The following is a 15,031-nucleotide window of genomic DNA, read 5'->3' on the forward strand; positions in this document are numbered from 1 at the left end:
TTCAGAGGGGGCCGTTGTATATTTACGAAATTAAACAAGACGTTCATCGAACTCCTGAGATTATACGTTCATCGAAATCTCCGCACGTGAGAAAAACCGTTGGTCCTCAAGTTTGACAAATCGATGTTGAGAAAAATTATTGACTGGCTGTATGGTCCCCTTACATAAATCTTTCAGAGGGGACCGTTGTATATATTTATGAAATTAAACAAGACGTTCATTGAACTCCGTTCAAATGAATATTTTACGATAGCTGGATGGCGATGACAGACATAAACAGTCTTGCATGACGTAGACAAGGAGACGTGAAAACATAAACACGTTCGGACATGTTCCCAGGGATCACCCCCCCCCCCCTCCCCCTCACCAGGCTTATGCAATACCTGGAAACTGGTGTTGAATGCAATACTTGGAAACTGCCCCCCCCTCCCCCATCTTTCAAGATATGGGAGCATGCTGTATCGCCCCCCCTCCCCCTCCCCCAAAAACATGATGCAATAATTCCATTAAAAATATGACGTAATATATGCTCGTGCAATACCGCTCGGCGGTACCACACTCCCGTGGATTGAAAAGTGAATTAGAACCCGCCTATAACATCTACTAATCGTTCTACGACAGAAGCTTTCATAGTGCTAAATGTTGAATAATGATGAATTTTGTGTTTTTTTAGATATTCTTGAAAATTCGCATTGTAGAATTCTTTACCCATATCAGTCTGCAAATTGTTAGGTGATCTACCATCTTTTTTTAACACGAGTGCAAAAGCTTTGCACACATCATCAGCATTTTTACTTTTCAAAGGAATCGCCCATGCATATTTACTGAATACATCGATTATCGTAAGAATATATCGATGACCTTGATTATTTTGCGCGTATGGTTGAACTTCCACGATATCGGCTTGCCAAAGATCATCCAATCCTCGCACTATCACTCTTCTACGTGGGAAAAAACGTCTTGCCGGAGCATGCAGTTCTTCAACTAATTTTACCTTTTCTTTACTCATGTTTAACACTCTCTTCCTTTATTCCATATCTATAACTTCCTCCTTGTTATTGTATGTATGTCGTATTTGCGCATAAATTTCATTAAATTTATCATCCAAAGATTTCTTAAAATCTTCATTAGCCTTATCCCGTTCTTCAATCAACTCGCTCAATTTCTTGTGCAAACTGTCATTGAAAGCGGCGAATCTCTCATTTAATTCTTCATCGGTTTCATAACCACCAGTTTCAAATTTTCGAAGCATAACCTGCACGGTTTGTTCGAGAAACATCAACTTTCCTTGGTTCAACTTGTTTGTATCCACCGTTTCCTTCGCCGCATTAATTTTATCAATCAACATATTCTTCAAGTTTGATAATTTTCTTTCCATGTTTCTATTGATTTCAAATTCAACTGTCAAAAGTTTATTATTGAATTTATCAATATTTTTAGCAAAAGCACTCATTTTTTCACGATCTGCTTTACGTTCACGCTTCAATACTTCCATCAAATCATCCTCGAGCTTAAAAAATTTATCGCGAAAAAATTCTTTATAATTTGTAGGTATCTCCGTTTTTTCAAACTCATTTGACTTTTCCTCATGCTGTTTCACATGTTTCTCAATATCGTTCAGCTTAGCTTCATGCAATAGTTCATTGCTAACCACATTTTTACGGAGATTTTCAATCTTGTTATCAACATTTTTACGGAATTCATTGGTGAGTGTCGTTTTCATACTATTAATGTATGAATCAACGTACTGTTTTATTGCCGAATCATCTGTTTCAATATTTTCGATACGCACGTATTTCACGCCATCAATTGTTATCGCTTTCTTACCAACGGAGTCATCCGCGTAACCTTTCGCTGCAACCGGAGCTTTCACATTTTCAATAGTCGGAGACTCTACACCCTTTTTGTCTATCAAACTTATAATAAATTCCAATAACATTTTATTTAAAGCAATAGCTTTGTCATCGCTGCCATCATTCGTCAACCCTGATGGATCCTTTTTACGACCCTCCGTGGTAGCTGTGTTGAGATTCGTCATAATGTCTCGAATAAGTTCGGTAGATAATTCATTCGACATTGTTTTGCGATGTGTCTAGCACGATGATCTTTTTAAGATTGTTTATGATTAGACCCATATTATTAATTATATTGAATGAGGAGGAGGGGTGGGGGGAATATGTAAAGGTTAATCATTTTTTAAAAATAGGAATGACATATATCAACTCCTAAAAGAATTAAATGTGTGAAGAAGTTGTAGTTTTCCACATAATAAATGACTAATGTCGTCGCGTAGAATATGTTGTAGATTAAAAGTTTATTGAGGGGTCAATTGCTAAAAATACATTGCATAAAAACACTTATTAGTATATAAGTACTGTTTCATCGAGCCATCTAATCACTGCTAGCTGTACTACAATTATGGAAAATCATTTCTAACATATTTGGTGTTTACTGGTTGTAAAGATGTTTATTAAGGTATGTCATTCCATATTTTTTTAAACGAAGTCGATATCGAATCAACATGAAACATATTGTTACAGATAATAGAATCCATATTTATAATTATCAGTCTTACAACATATATGATTCCGATGGATCCCGAACCGGTTAAACGTATGAACCAGAATTTGCCATGGATTGATAAGAAAGAGGCATACACTCAGATATTCCAGAAGATGTTGGCAATACGTCATAATCTATCATGTGTAATAGATATGGAATTAAATAATGTGATGCTAGACTACATGCCGGATAATATACCAGATGATGAAAGACCATATTTTAACATTATAAATCCGCTGTGCTACACTTCTCCTAAAAGATGACGAATGATCGATTCAACTAAAGAAATCACATCGGTGATAAAAAATGAAAGTGTAACTATGCCCACATGTGAAAAATATCTCGATATGTGTCTGCATCAGCATTATCATGATTATCGTAAAGTTATGGATTGGAGGACAACAAACTTGGAATTGCCGATGATGTATTAAAAAATAAAAGAAAGTTATATACATTTTTTTATTGTAATGAATATTGCTATGTTAATTGTTGCGGATCGCGCGAGCTCCGCGACGGCACGCGACTTATTATAGGCCAGGGGAGAGAGAGGTGACGGGGTTGCCAAAAATCATAACATTGATTCTCTACCATAGAGGCCCCTCTTCACCTCTCCTCCCATCGTTCTGACTCCTCGGGCACAGCTGATTACCCGAAGAGTCAGTTGCTTTTCGAACTCCCGCTTCGCTTGAGCGGTTAACACTTTCGCTACTGGAAAACAATCGCTTTGCTTGAGCTATTAAAATACTAAGGCCTTTGCGCTTCTCGGGTCTTCTAGTTTCCAGCCTACACTGGATTCTAGCTTCTCTTGTTTAAAGTTCGTTACGTTCTAGTTAACTTCCCGATTTTATAGGGAAGTTATTGTAATGACCCCGAAAGTCGAAAATCGATTTTTTAGCAGATCTTCACGTTTCATGGTCATTGCAGTCATTTTAGACTATCTTCAGCAAAATGTTCGTATGTGTGTGTGTGTGTGTGTGTGTGCGCGTATGGCCGTTTCTATGTAATCAAATTTTTCGTTAACGTTTTCAGAAAAAGTAACAACGCGATCAGGATGATGAATGATGCAATCGATGTGCCCCGCTGTAACTTAGAGCTGATTAGATTTTGGTCCATTTTGGTCAAGCATTTTTTAGTTTTTTTAGTTTTTTCGAAAGAAGTTCATTCAACGATGCAATTTATACGAGAGAATGGAAAGTTTCCACCGAAGAAACAAACGTAATTACACAAAAAAATTTTTTTCGATTTTTTTTAAATTAAAAAAAAAAATTTTTTTGAAATTTTTTTTGTACCTTACGATGATGTTTCCGCTTACAATAATCGAAAATTATCCCAATGCAAGAGTGAGTTAATCATCTCTACTCCCGAGAATACATTTTCAAAGAATATCGATGAAAGTACAAAAAAAAATTTATATTACAATCTTTAAAAAAAACAATCAGTTTAAAACGAATTATTAACTGAGATTAAATTGAAAATTAATGTAAACTATATGATAATTATTAATAACATTGATGTTGAAAACAGCTTGGTTAATGGAGCACACACACACACATGCGGAATATTAAAATTTATTACTTTTCAAGAAAATACTAAAATTCCGTCTATATTGTGGTTAGATTTTCAATTGGCCAGAGTAGGAGTGAAAGTAAGAACTCGTTATCGTGATTATATGAAAAATGCAAATATTGATCAAAATTTTACACCAATAATAAAAATATCGAATCAAGTAAATATGTCGAGTGAGGAATAATATCAAATCACACGTAGTCAATTTCCAGTGGTTCCTGCTGAAGCGATTACGATTCATAAAAGTCACGGACAAACATACGAGAAAGTATGTTTGTATTTTAAAAAATCAGAAAGGCGAACTTGACAAATGTTGTATGTATAATAGCACTGAACAGAGTTTCAAAATTGAGCGCGGTTTATATATTTTGGGACAATTTAAATTAACAGTATCGAAGAAAACCAGGATCAATACTGCAAACCCGGATAATAAGGAGTTGTATCGTTTGCGAAAAACTAATTAAGACAACTTATTTTGCAACATTAGTATGCTATAACAAGGAACCAAGCGAGCAACGAGCATACGATGTTGGTTTAATGCGACGCCATATAGCAAACATTTTGATAAGTAGAAAACTATTGAATTTCCCTGAAAACGTATAATCTTCTTAAAACGTACACTTAATAATGATAATAATATACTGCAACTAACGAATCGGGAAGTTCTTTGTGTGGCTCGTGGAGAGTCACACACCAAATAAAAAAAAAACATTAATAGCTATAGGTACTACTAGCTATGCGTACCACTAACCCTTTCGCAAGAGCAGTCCTATCCGCGAGCTCGCAAAGCGAGCGAGCAAAAACAACCCTACTCGCGAGCGAGCGAAGCGAGCGAGCAACAATAACCCTCTAGTTTAAGTTAGTTCTAAGTGGTGACGGTTCCTTTGACATCAATTTAAATAAACTGGACAATGACTTGTGCTTTATACACTTAACCAACAGTGCTAGTGACATTGATTTTCATATCCTTCCACGACCCTTCTATTCCTTTACAATCGTAAAGTTATGGATTGGAGGACAACAAACTTGGAATTGCCGATGATGTATTAAAAAACTAGAGGGTTATTGTTGCTCGCTCGCTTCGCTCGCTCGCGAGTAGGGTTGTTTTTGCTCGCTCGCTTCGCGAGCTCGCGGATAGGACTGCTCTTGCGAAAGGGTTAGTGGTACGCATGGCTAGTAGTACCTATAGCTATTAATGTTTTTTTGATTTGGTGTGTGACTCTCCACGAGCCACACAAAGAACTTCCCGATTCGTTAGTTGCAGTATATTATTATCATTATTTTTAGTACGTTTTAAGAAGATTATACGTTTTCAGGGAAATTCAATAGTTTTCTACTTATCAAGATGTTTGCTATATGGCGTCGCCTTAAACGAACATCGTAGACTCGTTGCTCGCTTGGTTCCTTGTTATAGCGTACTGATGTTGCAAAATAAATTGTCTTAATTATTATAGTTTTTCGCAAACGATACGACTCCTCATTATCCGGGTTAGCAGTATTGACCTTGGTTTTCTTCGATACTGTTAATTTAAATTGTCCCAAAATATATAAACCGCTCAATTTTGAAACTCTGCTCAGTGCTACATACAACATGTGTAAAGTTCGTTTTTCTGATGTTTTAAAATTCAAACATACTTTTCTCGTATGTTTGTCCCTGACTTTTATGAATCGTAATCGCTTCAGCAGGAACCACTGGAAATTGACTACGTGTGATTTGATATTTTTCCTCACTCGACATATTTACTTGATTCGATATTTTTATTATTGGTGGCAAATTTTGATGAATATTTGCATTTTTCATATAATCACGATAACGAGTTCTTACTTTCACTCCTACTCTGGCCAATTGAAAATCTAACCACAATATAGACGGAATTTTAGTATTTTCTTGAAAAGTAATAAATTTTAATATTCCGCATGTGTGCTCCATTAACCAATCCGTTTTCAACATTAATGTTATTAATAATTATCATATTGTTTATATTAATTTTCAATTTAATCTCAGTTAATAATTCGTTTTGAACTGATTGTTTTTTTAAAGATTGTAATATAAATTTTTTTTGTACTTTCATCGATATTCTTTGAAAATGTATTCTCGGGAGTAGAGATGATTAACTCACTCTTGCATTGGGATAATTTTCGATTATTGTAAGCGGAAACATTAGCGTAAGGTACAAAAAAAAAATTTTTTTTAAATTAAAAAAATTTTTTTTAATTTAAGAAAAATGAAAAAAAAATTTTTTTGTGTAATTACGTTTGTTTCTTCGGTGGAAACTTTCCATTCTCTCGTATAAATTGCATTGTAGAATCAACTCCGTTCGAAAAAAACTAAAAATCTAAAAAACTACTTGACCAATATGGACCAAAATCTAATCAGCTCTAAGTTACGACGGGGCACATCGATTGCATCATTCATCATTCTGATCGCGTTGTTACTTTTTCAGAAAACGTTAACGAAAAATTTGATACCATAGAAACAGACATACGCACACACACACACACACACACACACACACACACACACATACGAACATTTTGCTTAAAATAGTCTAGAATGACTGCAATGACCATGAAACGTGAAGATCTGCTAAAAAATCGATTTTCGATTTTCGGGGTCATTACAATAACTTCCCTATAAAATCGGGAAGTTAACTAGAACGTAACGAACTTTAAACAAGAGAAGCTAGAATCCAGTGTAGGCTGGAAACTAGAAGACCCGAGAAGCGCAAAGGCCTTAGTATTTTAATAGCTCAAGCAAAGCGATTGTTTTCCAGTAGCGAAAGTGTTAACCGCTCAAGCGAAGCGGGAGTTCGAAAAGCAACTGACTCTTCGGGTAATCAGCTGTGCCCGAGGAGTCAGAACGATGGGAGGAGAGGTGAAGAGGGGCCTCTATGGTAGAGAATCAATGTTATGATTTTTGGCAACCCCGTCACCTCTCTCTCCCCTGGCCTATAATAAGTCGCGTGCCGTCGCGGAGCTCGCGCGATCCGCAACAATTAACATAGCAATATTCATTACAATAAAAAAATGTATATAACTTTCTTTTATTTTTTAATACATCATCGGCAATTCCAAGTTTGTTGTCCTCCAATCCATAACTTTACGATAATCATGATAATGCTGATGCAGACACATATCGAGATATTTTTCACATGTGGGCATAGTTACACTTTCATTTTTTATCACCGATGTGATTTCTTTAGTTGAATCGATCATTCGTCATCTTTTAGGAGAAGTGTAGCACAGCGGATTTATAATGTTAAAATATGGTCTTTCATCATCTGGTATATTATCCGGCATGTAGTCTAGCATCACATTATTTAATTCCATATCTATTACACATGATAGATTATGACGTATTGCCAACATCTTCTGGAATATCTGAGTGTATGCCTCTTTCTTATCAATCCATGGCAAATTCTGGTTCATACGTTTAACCGGTTCGGGATCCATCGGAATCATATATGTTGTAAGACTGATAATTATAAATATGGATTCTATTATCTGTAACAATATGTTTCATGTTGATTCGATATCGACTTCGTTTAAAAAAATATGGAATGACATACCTTAATAAACATCTTTACAACCAGTAAACACCAAATATGTTAGAAATGATTTTCCATAATTGTAGTACAGCTAGCAGTGATTAGATGGCTCGATGAAACAGTACTTATATACTAATAAGTGTTTTTATGCAATGTATTTTTAGCAATTGACCCCTCAATAAACTTTTAATCTACAACATATTCTACGCGACGACATTAGTCATTTATTATGTGGAAATAAAATTCCCTATAAAATCGGGAAGTTAATAAAAGAAAGTTATATACATTTTTTATTGTAATGAATATTGCTATGTTAATAAATACAGATAGTTTCAAATATTCTTGCCAAATTCTTCAGGGCGCGTTTCTCTGATCTCAGGATTTTAACGTCTCTTTAACAGTTTTCAAATCTTTATTTAATTTTTCCTCGATTTCCACCTTTGCATAGGACACTAACGTTTGAACATCTTTACCTAATTTCTCCTCAATCTCAGTCTTCATACTGATCATTACCGTATCCACGTCTTTACCTAATTTCTCCTCAATCTCGGTCTTTGTATCAGTCACCAGCGTATCAACGTATTTATCTAATTTCTTTTCAATCTTGGTATTAAACTTGCTTGCCATTGTTTTTATGTCACTGTTCAATTTATCCATGATCTCAGACTTGAGCGTTTCCATATTTGTATTTAATTCTCTACCCAGTTTTTCCAAAATCTCAGTCTTAGACTGCATATCAATTGTATCCACGTATACTTTGTTAACTGCATCAGTATTCTCAAGGGGTGCACCTATGCAGCTATAACGTTCCGATTTCGTGGAGGCCCTGTAGCTTAGGAGTGAACCAGGGTTCGCAGGTAGATAAATGAGATGGAGACGAAATCGGATAACCAAACTAAATTTTATTCCGCTATGTGCGGTGAAGAAAATGTAAACATATTACAAACAGAAAGTTTCCCTGCAAGTCGGCAAGTCCGACCGCGTAACAAGAATTGTGATTTACGTAGTGTCCGGTTAGTTAGCCAGTGGTTGCAATGGTCCCTCAATCGCATCAGCGGAGGCGGCGGTCTCGGTCTAGAGTATGACAGAAAGAATGTGACGTGATCGCGGAGTGATTAGTGAAACGATCAGGCGGACGGTGATGCGTAGATACGCGAGTACGGGTGACGCGGAGGTACGGCGGCGGATGTCGGTCGACCGGTGTTTCGACGGCGGTGCGCGCGCGAAGTGTTACGGCGCGACGTTTCGCGGGTTCACGCTGGAGGGTAGGATGGTGACAGGAAGCGGCCAGAGGTCACTGACCGACGCAGCGCGGGCGCCGCGGCACTCCTTCAGAGGCGCCTGAAGGACGAGCCACGGATCGTACGTACCTCAGAGGCACCTGAGGGGTTCGCACTCGCCGTTACCACTCCAGATCGTGAGGTCAAACCGCGGGGGTTCGACTAGCAGAGACGGTCGGAGGCCAATCGTCTCGGATTGGTCGGTCGGAGAGCCGAGTGGTGCAGCAACTCTCACACAGGGGCACCTGAGTGACGAGTTACCGTCGCACGCGCCTTAGAAGCACCTAAGGGTATTCGCGCCCACCACGCCGACGCGACGGGTCCGATCCAGCCCAAAGCGGCGGCACGGCGATCTCCGGTTGCCGGGAACGTGGAGGGGAGTCGCCTATTGGAGCTCGTGATTCCAGCCTGCGTTCTGGACGGATGGTTCCTCAGCTCTGAAAAGTGCTGGACGATCCGGTGTTCATGTGAGCGTCTCCGGGCGGACTCCGCTCGTTCGGTATTCCGACGCGACTTATATAGCGCGCGAAAGCGCGGACCATGGATAGTGCCTCTCTCGGTCGAGCGGCCGCGGCGCTCTCTGATTGGCACGCGCCTGGTCGCGACGGTGAATGGCGCGTGCCCGTGTCGTTGACGTTTATAAATATAAGCCGCAGTCGTTCGCTCCTATTTACACGACGCTCGCGACGAGGTACGGCCTCGTTGCATCCCCCCCTTTCTTTGGGAACGGGACGTACAACGTCACGAAAGACTGTACCCCCCCTTTCCTGCCGAAAAGGGAGGAGGAGAAGAGAAAAAAAAGAACCCAACCATCTTTTACGCTTGGTTGAGCGGTGTCATGCTTACGATCGGCCGTGGTGTGCCCACGTGGCGGACAGCTCCCGTGTCCGGGTCCAACCGTAGGGGCCATCGGACGCTCCCGACGACCAGTCTATAGCGCGCTACGCCTACGGGGGACCAGAACACGGTACCCGTCCGGTAGCGTCTCCTTCCGCCTCGGTCGGTGGCTCAGGCACTTTGGCAGCGGAATCGGTGATGTCTCGCCGATGCTTAAGTGCTGGAGAAGCACCTCCGGCGGTGGCGATGGCTGTACAAGTTCCTCCTCTGCGATGGTCGACAGCGGCTCGGCGAGAGGCTTCACCCGTTTCCTCGATTTCGCCGGTCTAGCGGTCACCGGTGCCCCCTCACCATTCCATAGCCGGAATTTTTTTTGTAGCCTTTTGGCCCGGGCGGCGTTTGTCTCGGCGACCATCTTAGCGGCTAGCTGACTCTCCCTCTTGGACATCTTTGGGGCCCGGGGGGCCTGTGGTGGTGGTTCCCGGTGTGGAGATACCACGGGTACCCTAAACGGCGGCTTGTACGCCGGAGGCTGCCTGTTGTCCCTCCGTATTGCTACGCATCCTAACCCGATGCGGGGTGGCCTTGCCTGTGGGGCACCGCTCCTTTGGTAGAGCGGTGGCCGGGCTGGCGGAATGGTTAGGCGCGGCTGTGTAGGCCTGCGTGGCCCTGATGGCTCGGGGTCGTACGTCCCGTGGCGCCGATAGTCCTCCTCCAGCTGCTGGAGGAACTCGTCCAGCTCTTCGGTGGATACGGGCTGTCCGTTTGCCATGACTGCCGTAGCTGTACTGACCTGGCGTGCTGCTAGTCGCGCGGACCTCCTGCATCCCCTCTCGTCTGCCAGTACGCTCGCCTCGCTTGTGGCGCCACCTCTTGGCGTCGGGGCGAGTTCGTGCGGCTTTAGGTAGCGGCTATTGTCCAGTAGGTCGAATATTACCGGCGACACTCTCCGCTGCACCCTGAACGGGCCGTTGTACTTTTGTGACAGCTTGGCATTCCGGTAGGCTGCTTTGTCCGAGAGGATGTGAGTTCGTTTTAACACGAGACTCCCTATGTCTGGTTCCCAGTTCCGCCTGTTCTTGTCGTAATATTTCCGCTGGTTCTGGAAGCTGCGGGCGATCTGACATTTAGCCAATTCTCGAGCTTCCTTGTGTCCTCGGCGCAACTGTTCGTTCAGTCCGGCCGCCCTTCGTGGGCCGCTTTTGTACCGGAGGCTCCCGGGTGGTACCAACTCTCTCCCCGTGTTGAGATATGCTGGGGGGTACCCCATAGCGCTATGTTGCGCTGTGTTATACGCGAAGGCCACTTCGGCGTAGTGCTCGTCCCAGGTCCGTTGAGAACGTCCGATGTATTGGCTTAACATCGTCTTCACCACTTTGTTCACGCGTTCCACCGGGTTGCATTGTGGCGTATATGGCGGCGTACGTCGATGTTTTACGCCCCATTCGTTGAGCGCTTTTCCCAGTTCTTTTCCCACGAACTGTCTTCCGTTGTCGGTGACAAGTACGTTGGGGCACCCATGCCGAAGTACCACGAGTTCGCGGATGGCCCGCGTAATGGCTGGACCGGTAGCTCTTCTCAATGGTTTCAGTTCGATCCATTTTGTGAATCGATCTTGTATGACAAGCAGCGTCGTGTTCCCCGTGCTGGACCGCGGTAGTGGTCCGACTAAGTCAGCGGACACCATCTCCCATGGCCGGTCGACTGGTGTCGCGTGCATCAGGCCGGCCGGGTTTTGTTCTGCTGCCTTGTATTTCTGACAGCTGTCGCACGTTCGCACGTGACGCGCGCCTTCGCGCAGCATACCGGGCCAGTAGTACAGGCGGCAGGGTCGCGCCAGCGTTTTCGCGATGCCTAAGTGGCCGGCCGTGGGTTCGTTGTGACACTCGTGGAGTACTCGTACACGATCGTTCGTGGCGACGCACAATTTCCATTCCTCGGTGACCGGATGTTCGTCGAAGTCGAGCGTGTGCAGTATGTGGCGATACAAGCGTCCTCCTCTGATCTGGTATTCCGGATGGTCCATCGGTCGTTCCCGAACTGCTTTTAGCTGGCGGTAGTACCACGTACATTTCTCTTTTTTTCGGGTGCCGCACACCTGCACTGGCTGCCTGGACAGGGCGTCGGTCACGGTGTTCTCTGGTCCTCGTCGGTACCGTATCTCGAAATCCCATTGACTCAGTTCCATCGCCCAGCGTGCGAGTCGTCCGGACGGGTTGTCTATCTTCTCCAACCACTTTAATGACTGGTGGTCGGTTAGCACGATAAAGTGGTACCCCTCGAGGTAGTGGCGCATTTTCCATATGCCCCACCTGACCGCCAGGCATTCGAGCTCTGTTGTCGAGTAGTTACGTTCTGCGTGATTCAGGGTGCGGCTTGCATATGCGATTACTCGCTCGCCGTTGTCGCTTTCTTGTGTCAGCACTGCGGCCAGTCCTTCCTGGCTAGCGTCCGTTTGTAACGTGAACGGGCGCTCCCAGTTCGGAACTGCCAGGATCGGGGCTTCCGTCAGTTGTTGCCTCAACTGGTCGAACGCTTTTTGTTGTGGCGCTTCCCATCTCCATTTGGCCTTCTTTGTTAGTAGTTCGGTTAGCGGGGCTGCGACTCTTGACACATCCGGTAAGAAACGACGGTACCAGGACAGGAGTCCCAGAAATCGTCGCAGTTCTTTGACTCCGGTGGGTGGTGCCAGTAGTGTTACCGCTGCCACCTTTTCTGGATCGGTGTGCAGTCCCTCCTGGTCTACGACGTGCCCTAGGTATTTCAACCTTTCGTGCGCGAAGTGGCATTTCTCCCAGTTCGGCCGCAGGTTCGCTGCTCGGAGCCGCTGGAAGACTTGTCGTAGAACCCTGACATGCTCCTGGAAGGTCTTGCTGGCAATGACTATGTCGTCTAGGTATGAGAACGCATGTGGTGCCATATCGGGCGAGATTACTTGGTCCAGTAACCGTTGGAACGTAGAAGGGGCCGAGTGGAGGCCGAACGGCATCACTCTGAATTCCAGCAGCCCCTTTCCTGGTACCGTAAACGCTGTCAGGGGTCTGCTGGCAGGTGTCAGTGGTACTTGCCAGTATCCGTTTTTAAGATCGATGGTCGACAGGTATCGTGCCCCCCGAAGTTTGTCTAGCATTGCGTTGATTTGCGGCAACGGGTAGGCATCCTTCTTCGTTACCTTATTTAGTCTTCGAAAGTCAACACAGAAGCGATGTTTTCCGTCTTTCTTTCGTGCAAGTACGATAGGTGAGCTCCATGGGCTTCGTGACGGTTGAACTACTCCGTCTTTTAGCATTTTCTCGACTTCCGCATCGATTATAGCCTGCATGGCCGGATTGCGTGGACGGTACCTTTGTTTGATCGGGGTCGGATCCTCTAGACGGATCTCATGTTCCGTCAGTGACGTTGCTCCATGTATCTTCTCGAACTTCTTCTGCTCCTCCTGGATCAGTTCTTGCAGTTGTTGGCTCTCGTCTACTGTTAGATATGACAACCCTTTCTGGACGGTGACGGTACAGGTACTAGTACGGTTCGGTTTTATGGCCGGGTAAATCTCCTGGTCACCGATTCGTATTGCCAGGCCTAGTTTTGACAGGGCGTCCATACCCAGTAACACTTCGTGTTCCATCGACCCCATCACGAAGTATTGGTGTTCTAGCGGGATTCCGTTGATAATCCCGGTACCTCGGATGCTCCACTTTAATTCCGCCTCCGTTCCGTCTGCCATGGCAGCCAGTGTGCTTTCTTTGGCTACCTGCCACCCTGCAGCAACGCACTTCCTGGCCATGGCGTTGTTGACGTAGGAGCAGACGGAGCCAGAGTCGAGGAGCGCCTCGGTCTGGTGGTTGTTGATGGTGACGCCCAGGAAGATCCTGTTCTCGGGAGGATCGATGGCCGGGTTGTATGTTATTTTGGCCCGGCCGTTTCCCTGGAATCCGCGGTGGCATTCACAATCCCGTGTTAGTACGCCGTCGCTGCCGCAGAAAGAACAGAATTTTAGCTGTCGGTTCTTACATTCCAAGCGGTCGTGACCTGGTTGCTTACACTTCCAGCAATGTGTGGTCCTGGAGTACGGTGTCGTAACGGCCGTGAATGTTTTGTTGGTTGCCTCCTGCTTAACATACGACCGAGTCCCTTCTGTTCGCCAGCTGCTGGTCTCCTTCTTCATCGTTGTGAGGATCTCCTCGATCTCTCCCACTCGCTGGATGAGTTGGGTGACCGTTTTTACCTCATCCCTACGGATGCGGAGCTGGAACTCACCCCTCATGTTGTAGTAGAGGGTGTCTAGTTCCTGGTCCAATGAGTATCCCCCGCGTCTGCGGATCAACGTTGTCATTGCCGTGACGTAAGGCAAGATTTTCTCGTTCGGCCCTTGTCGTCGGTCGGCAATCTGTCGGTCGAGGTGGCGTCGCTCTCCCGGCGGTAGGTAGTACTCCCGTAGTTGTTCTTGGAGGTTCGCCCACGAGGTGACGGATGGCGTCGCACACCTGTACCACAGTTGAGCGTCTCCCCTTAATAATTCGGGGAAATCCTCCAGCATGTGCCGGTCCGACAGGTGGTAGGCTTGTTGGAGCTCGTTGACCCGTTCCAGGAACCCGCGTGGATCACGGCCATCGAAGTGGCAGTTCCACTTTCTCATCTGATCGATGACAGTGTTTACGGCCGTAGATGCCGTGGATACTTCGGGCACGTTTCTCACCGTTTGATGGTTGCGCAGTGGGGTGGAAGTGCTCGAGTTAAATAGGCCGGCCGCCAGTTCCTCGTGGAAGTCGAGCAGGTCTTTAGTGACGTCGGCCTCCTCTTTATAATCCGGATCATCTTCCAGTTTGTCGGCGAATATTTCTGGATTGCGGCGTACATATGCCACCAGTCTCTGGCGCATCTGGACCACGGTCCCTTCCGTGCCGATTCCGTGCGCGTGCAGTTCCTGGATCAGCTGCTCTTTCCTTAGGCGGTATACCCATGATACCCCCATGGTTCTTCCTTGCCGTGTACACGAGAACGCGGACTAGTTTAACGTTCGGTCCGATCGGGGACGATCTTTCGGGCCAGTGTGCGGACAATTGCATCTAATAATAAATAAATAATTAAAAAAATTTTTTCGGGAACTCGCGGTAGTCCCTTTTCCGCCGAACAACGGTTCGTTCGGTGCTCGGTGTGTACCGGAGACGCGTATGCGCTTGAATAAATAACTACACTTATATCGGAACGGACGTGAACAAGCTGGTTCGCGGGTTACGGGCG

The 15,031-nt window shown here is 44.6% G+C and overlaps 1 protein-coding gene across 1 annotated transcript; it reads right to left on the minus strand.

Annotated features, from left to right (window-relative positions):
- Window positions 1–9,887: 9,887 nt before the first annotated feature.
- LOC143218903 (uncharacterized) lies at window positions 9,888–14,762 on the minus strand. The gene has a single exon (XM_076444470.1). It carries the CDS (start codon window positions 14,760–14,762, stop codon window positions 9,888–9,890), a length of 4,875 nt encoding a protein of 1,624 aa, XP_076300585.1.
- Between the last annotated feature and the right edge of the window lie 269 nt (window positions 14,763–15,031).

The sequence above is a fragment of the Lasioglossum baleicum genome, chromosome 20 (genome assembly GCF_051020765.1).
Source record: "Lasioglossum baleicum chromosome 20, iyLasBale1, whole genome shotgun sequence".
NCBI lineage: Eukaryota > Metazoa > Arthropoda > Insecta > Hymenoptera > Halictidae > Lasioglossum > Lasioglossum baleicum.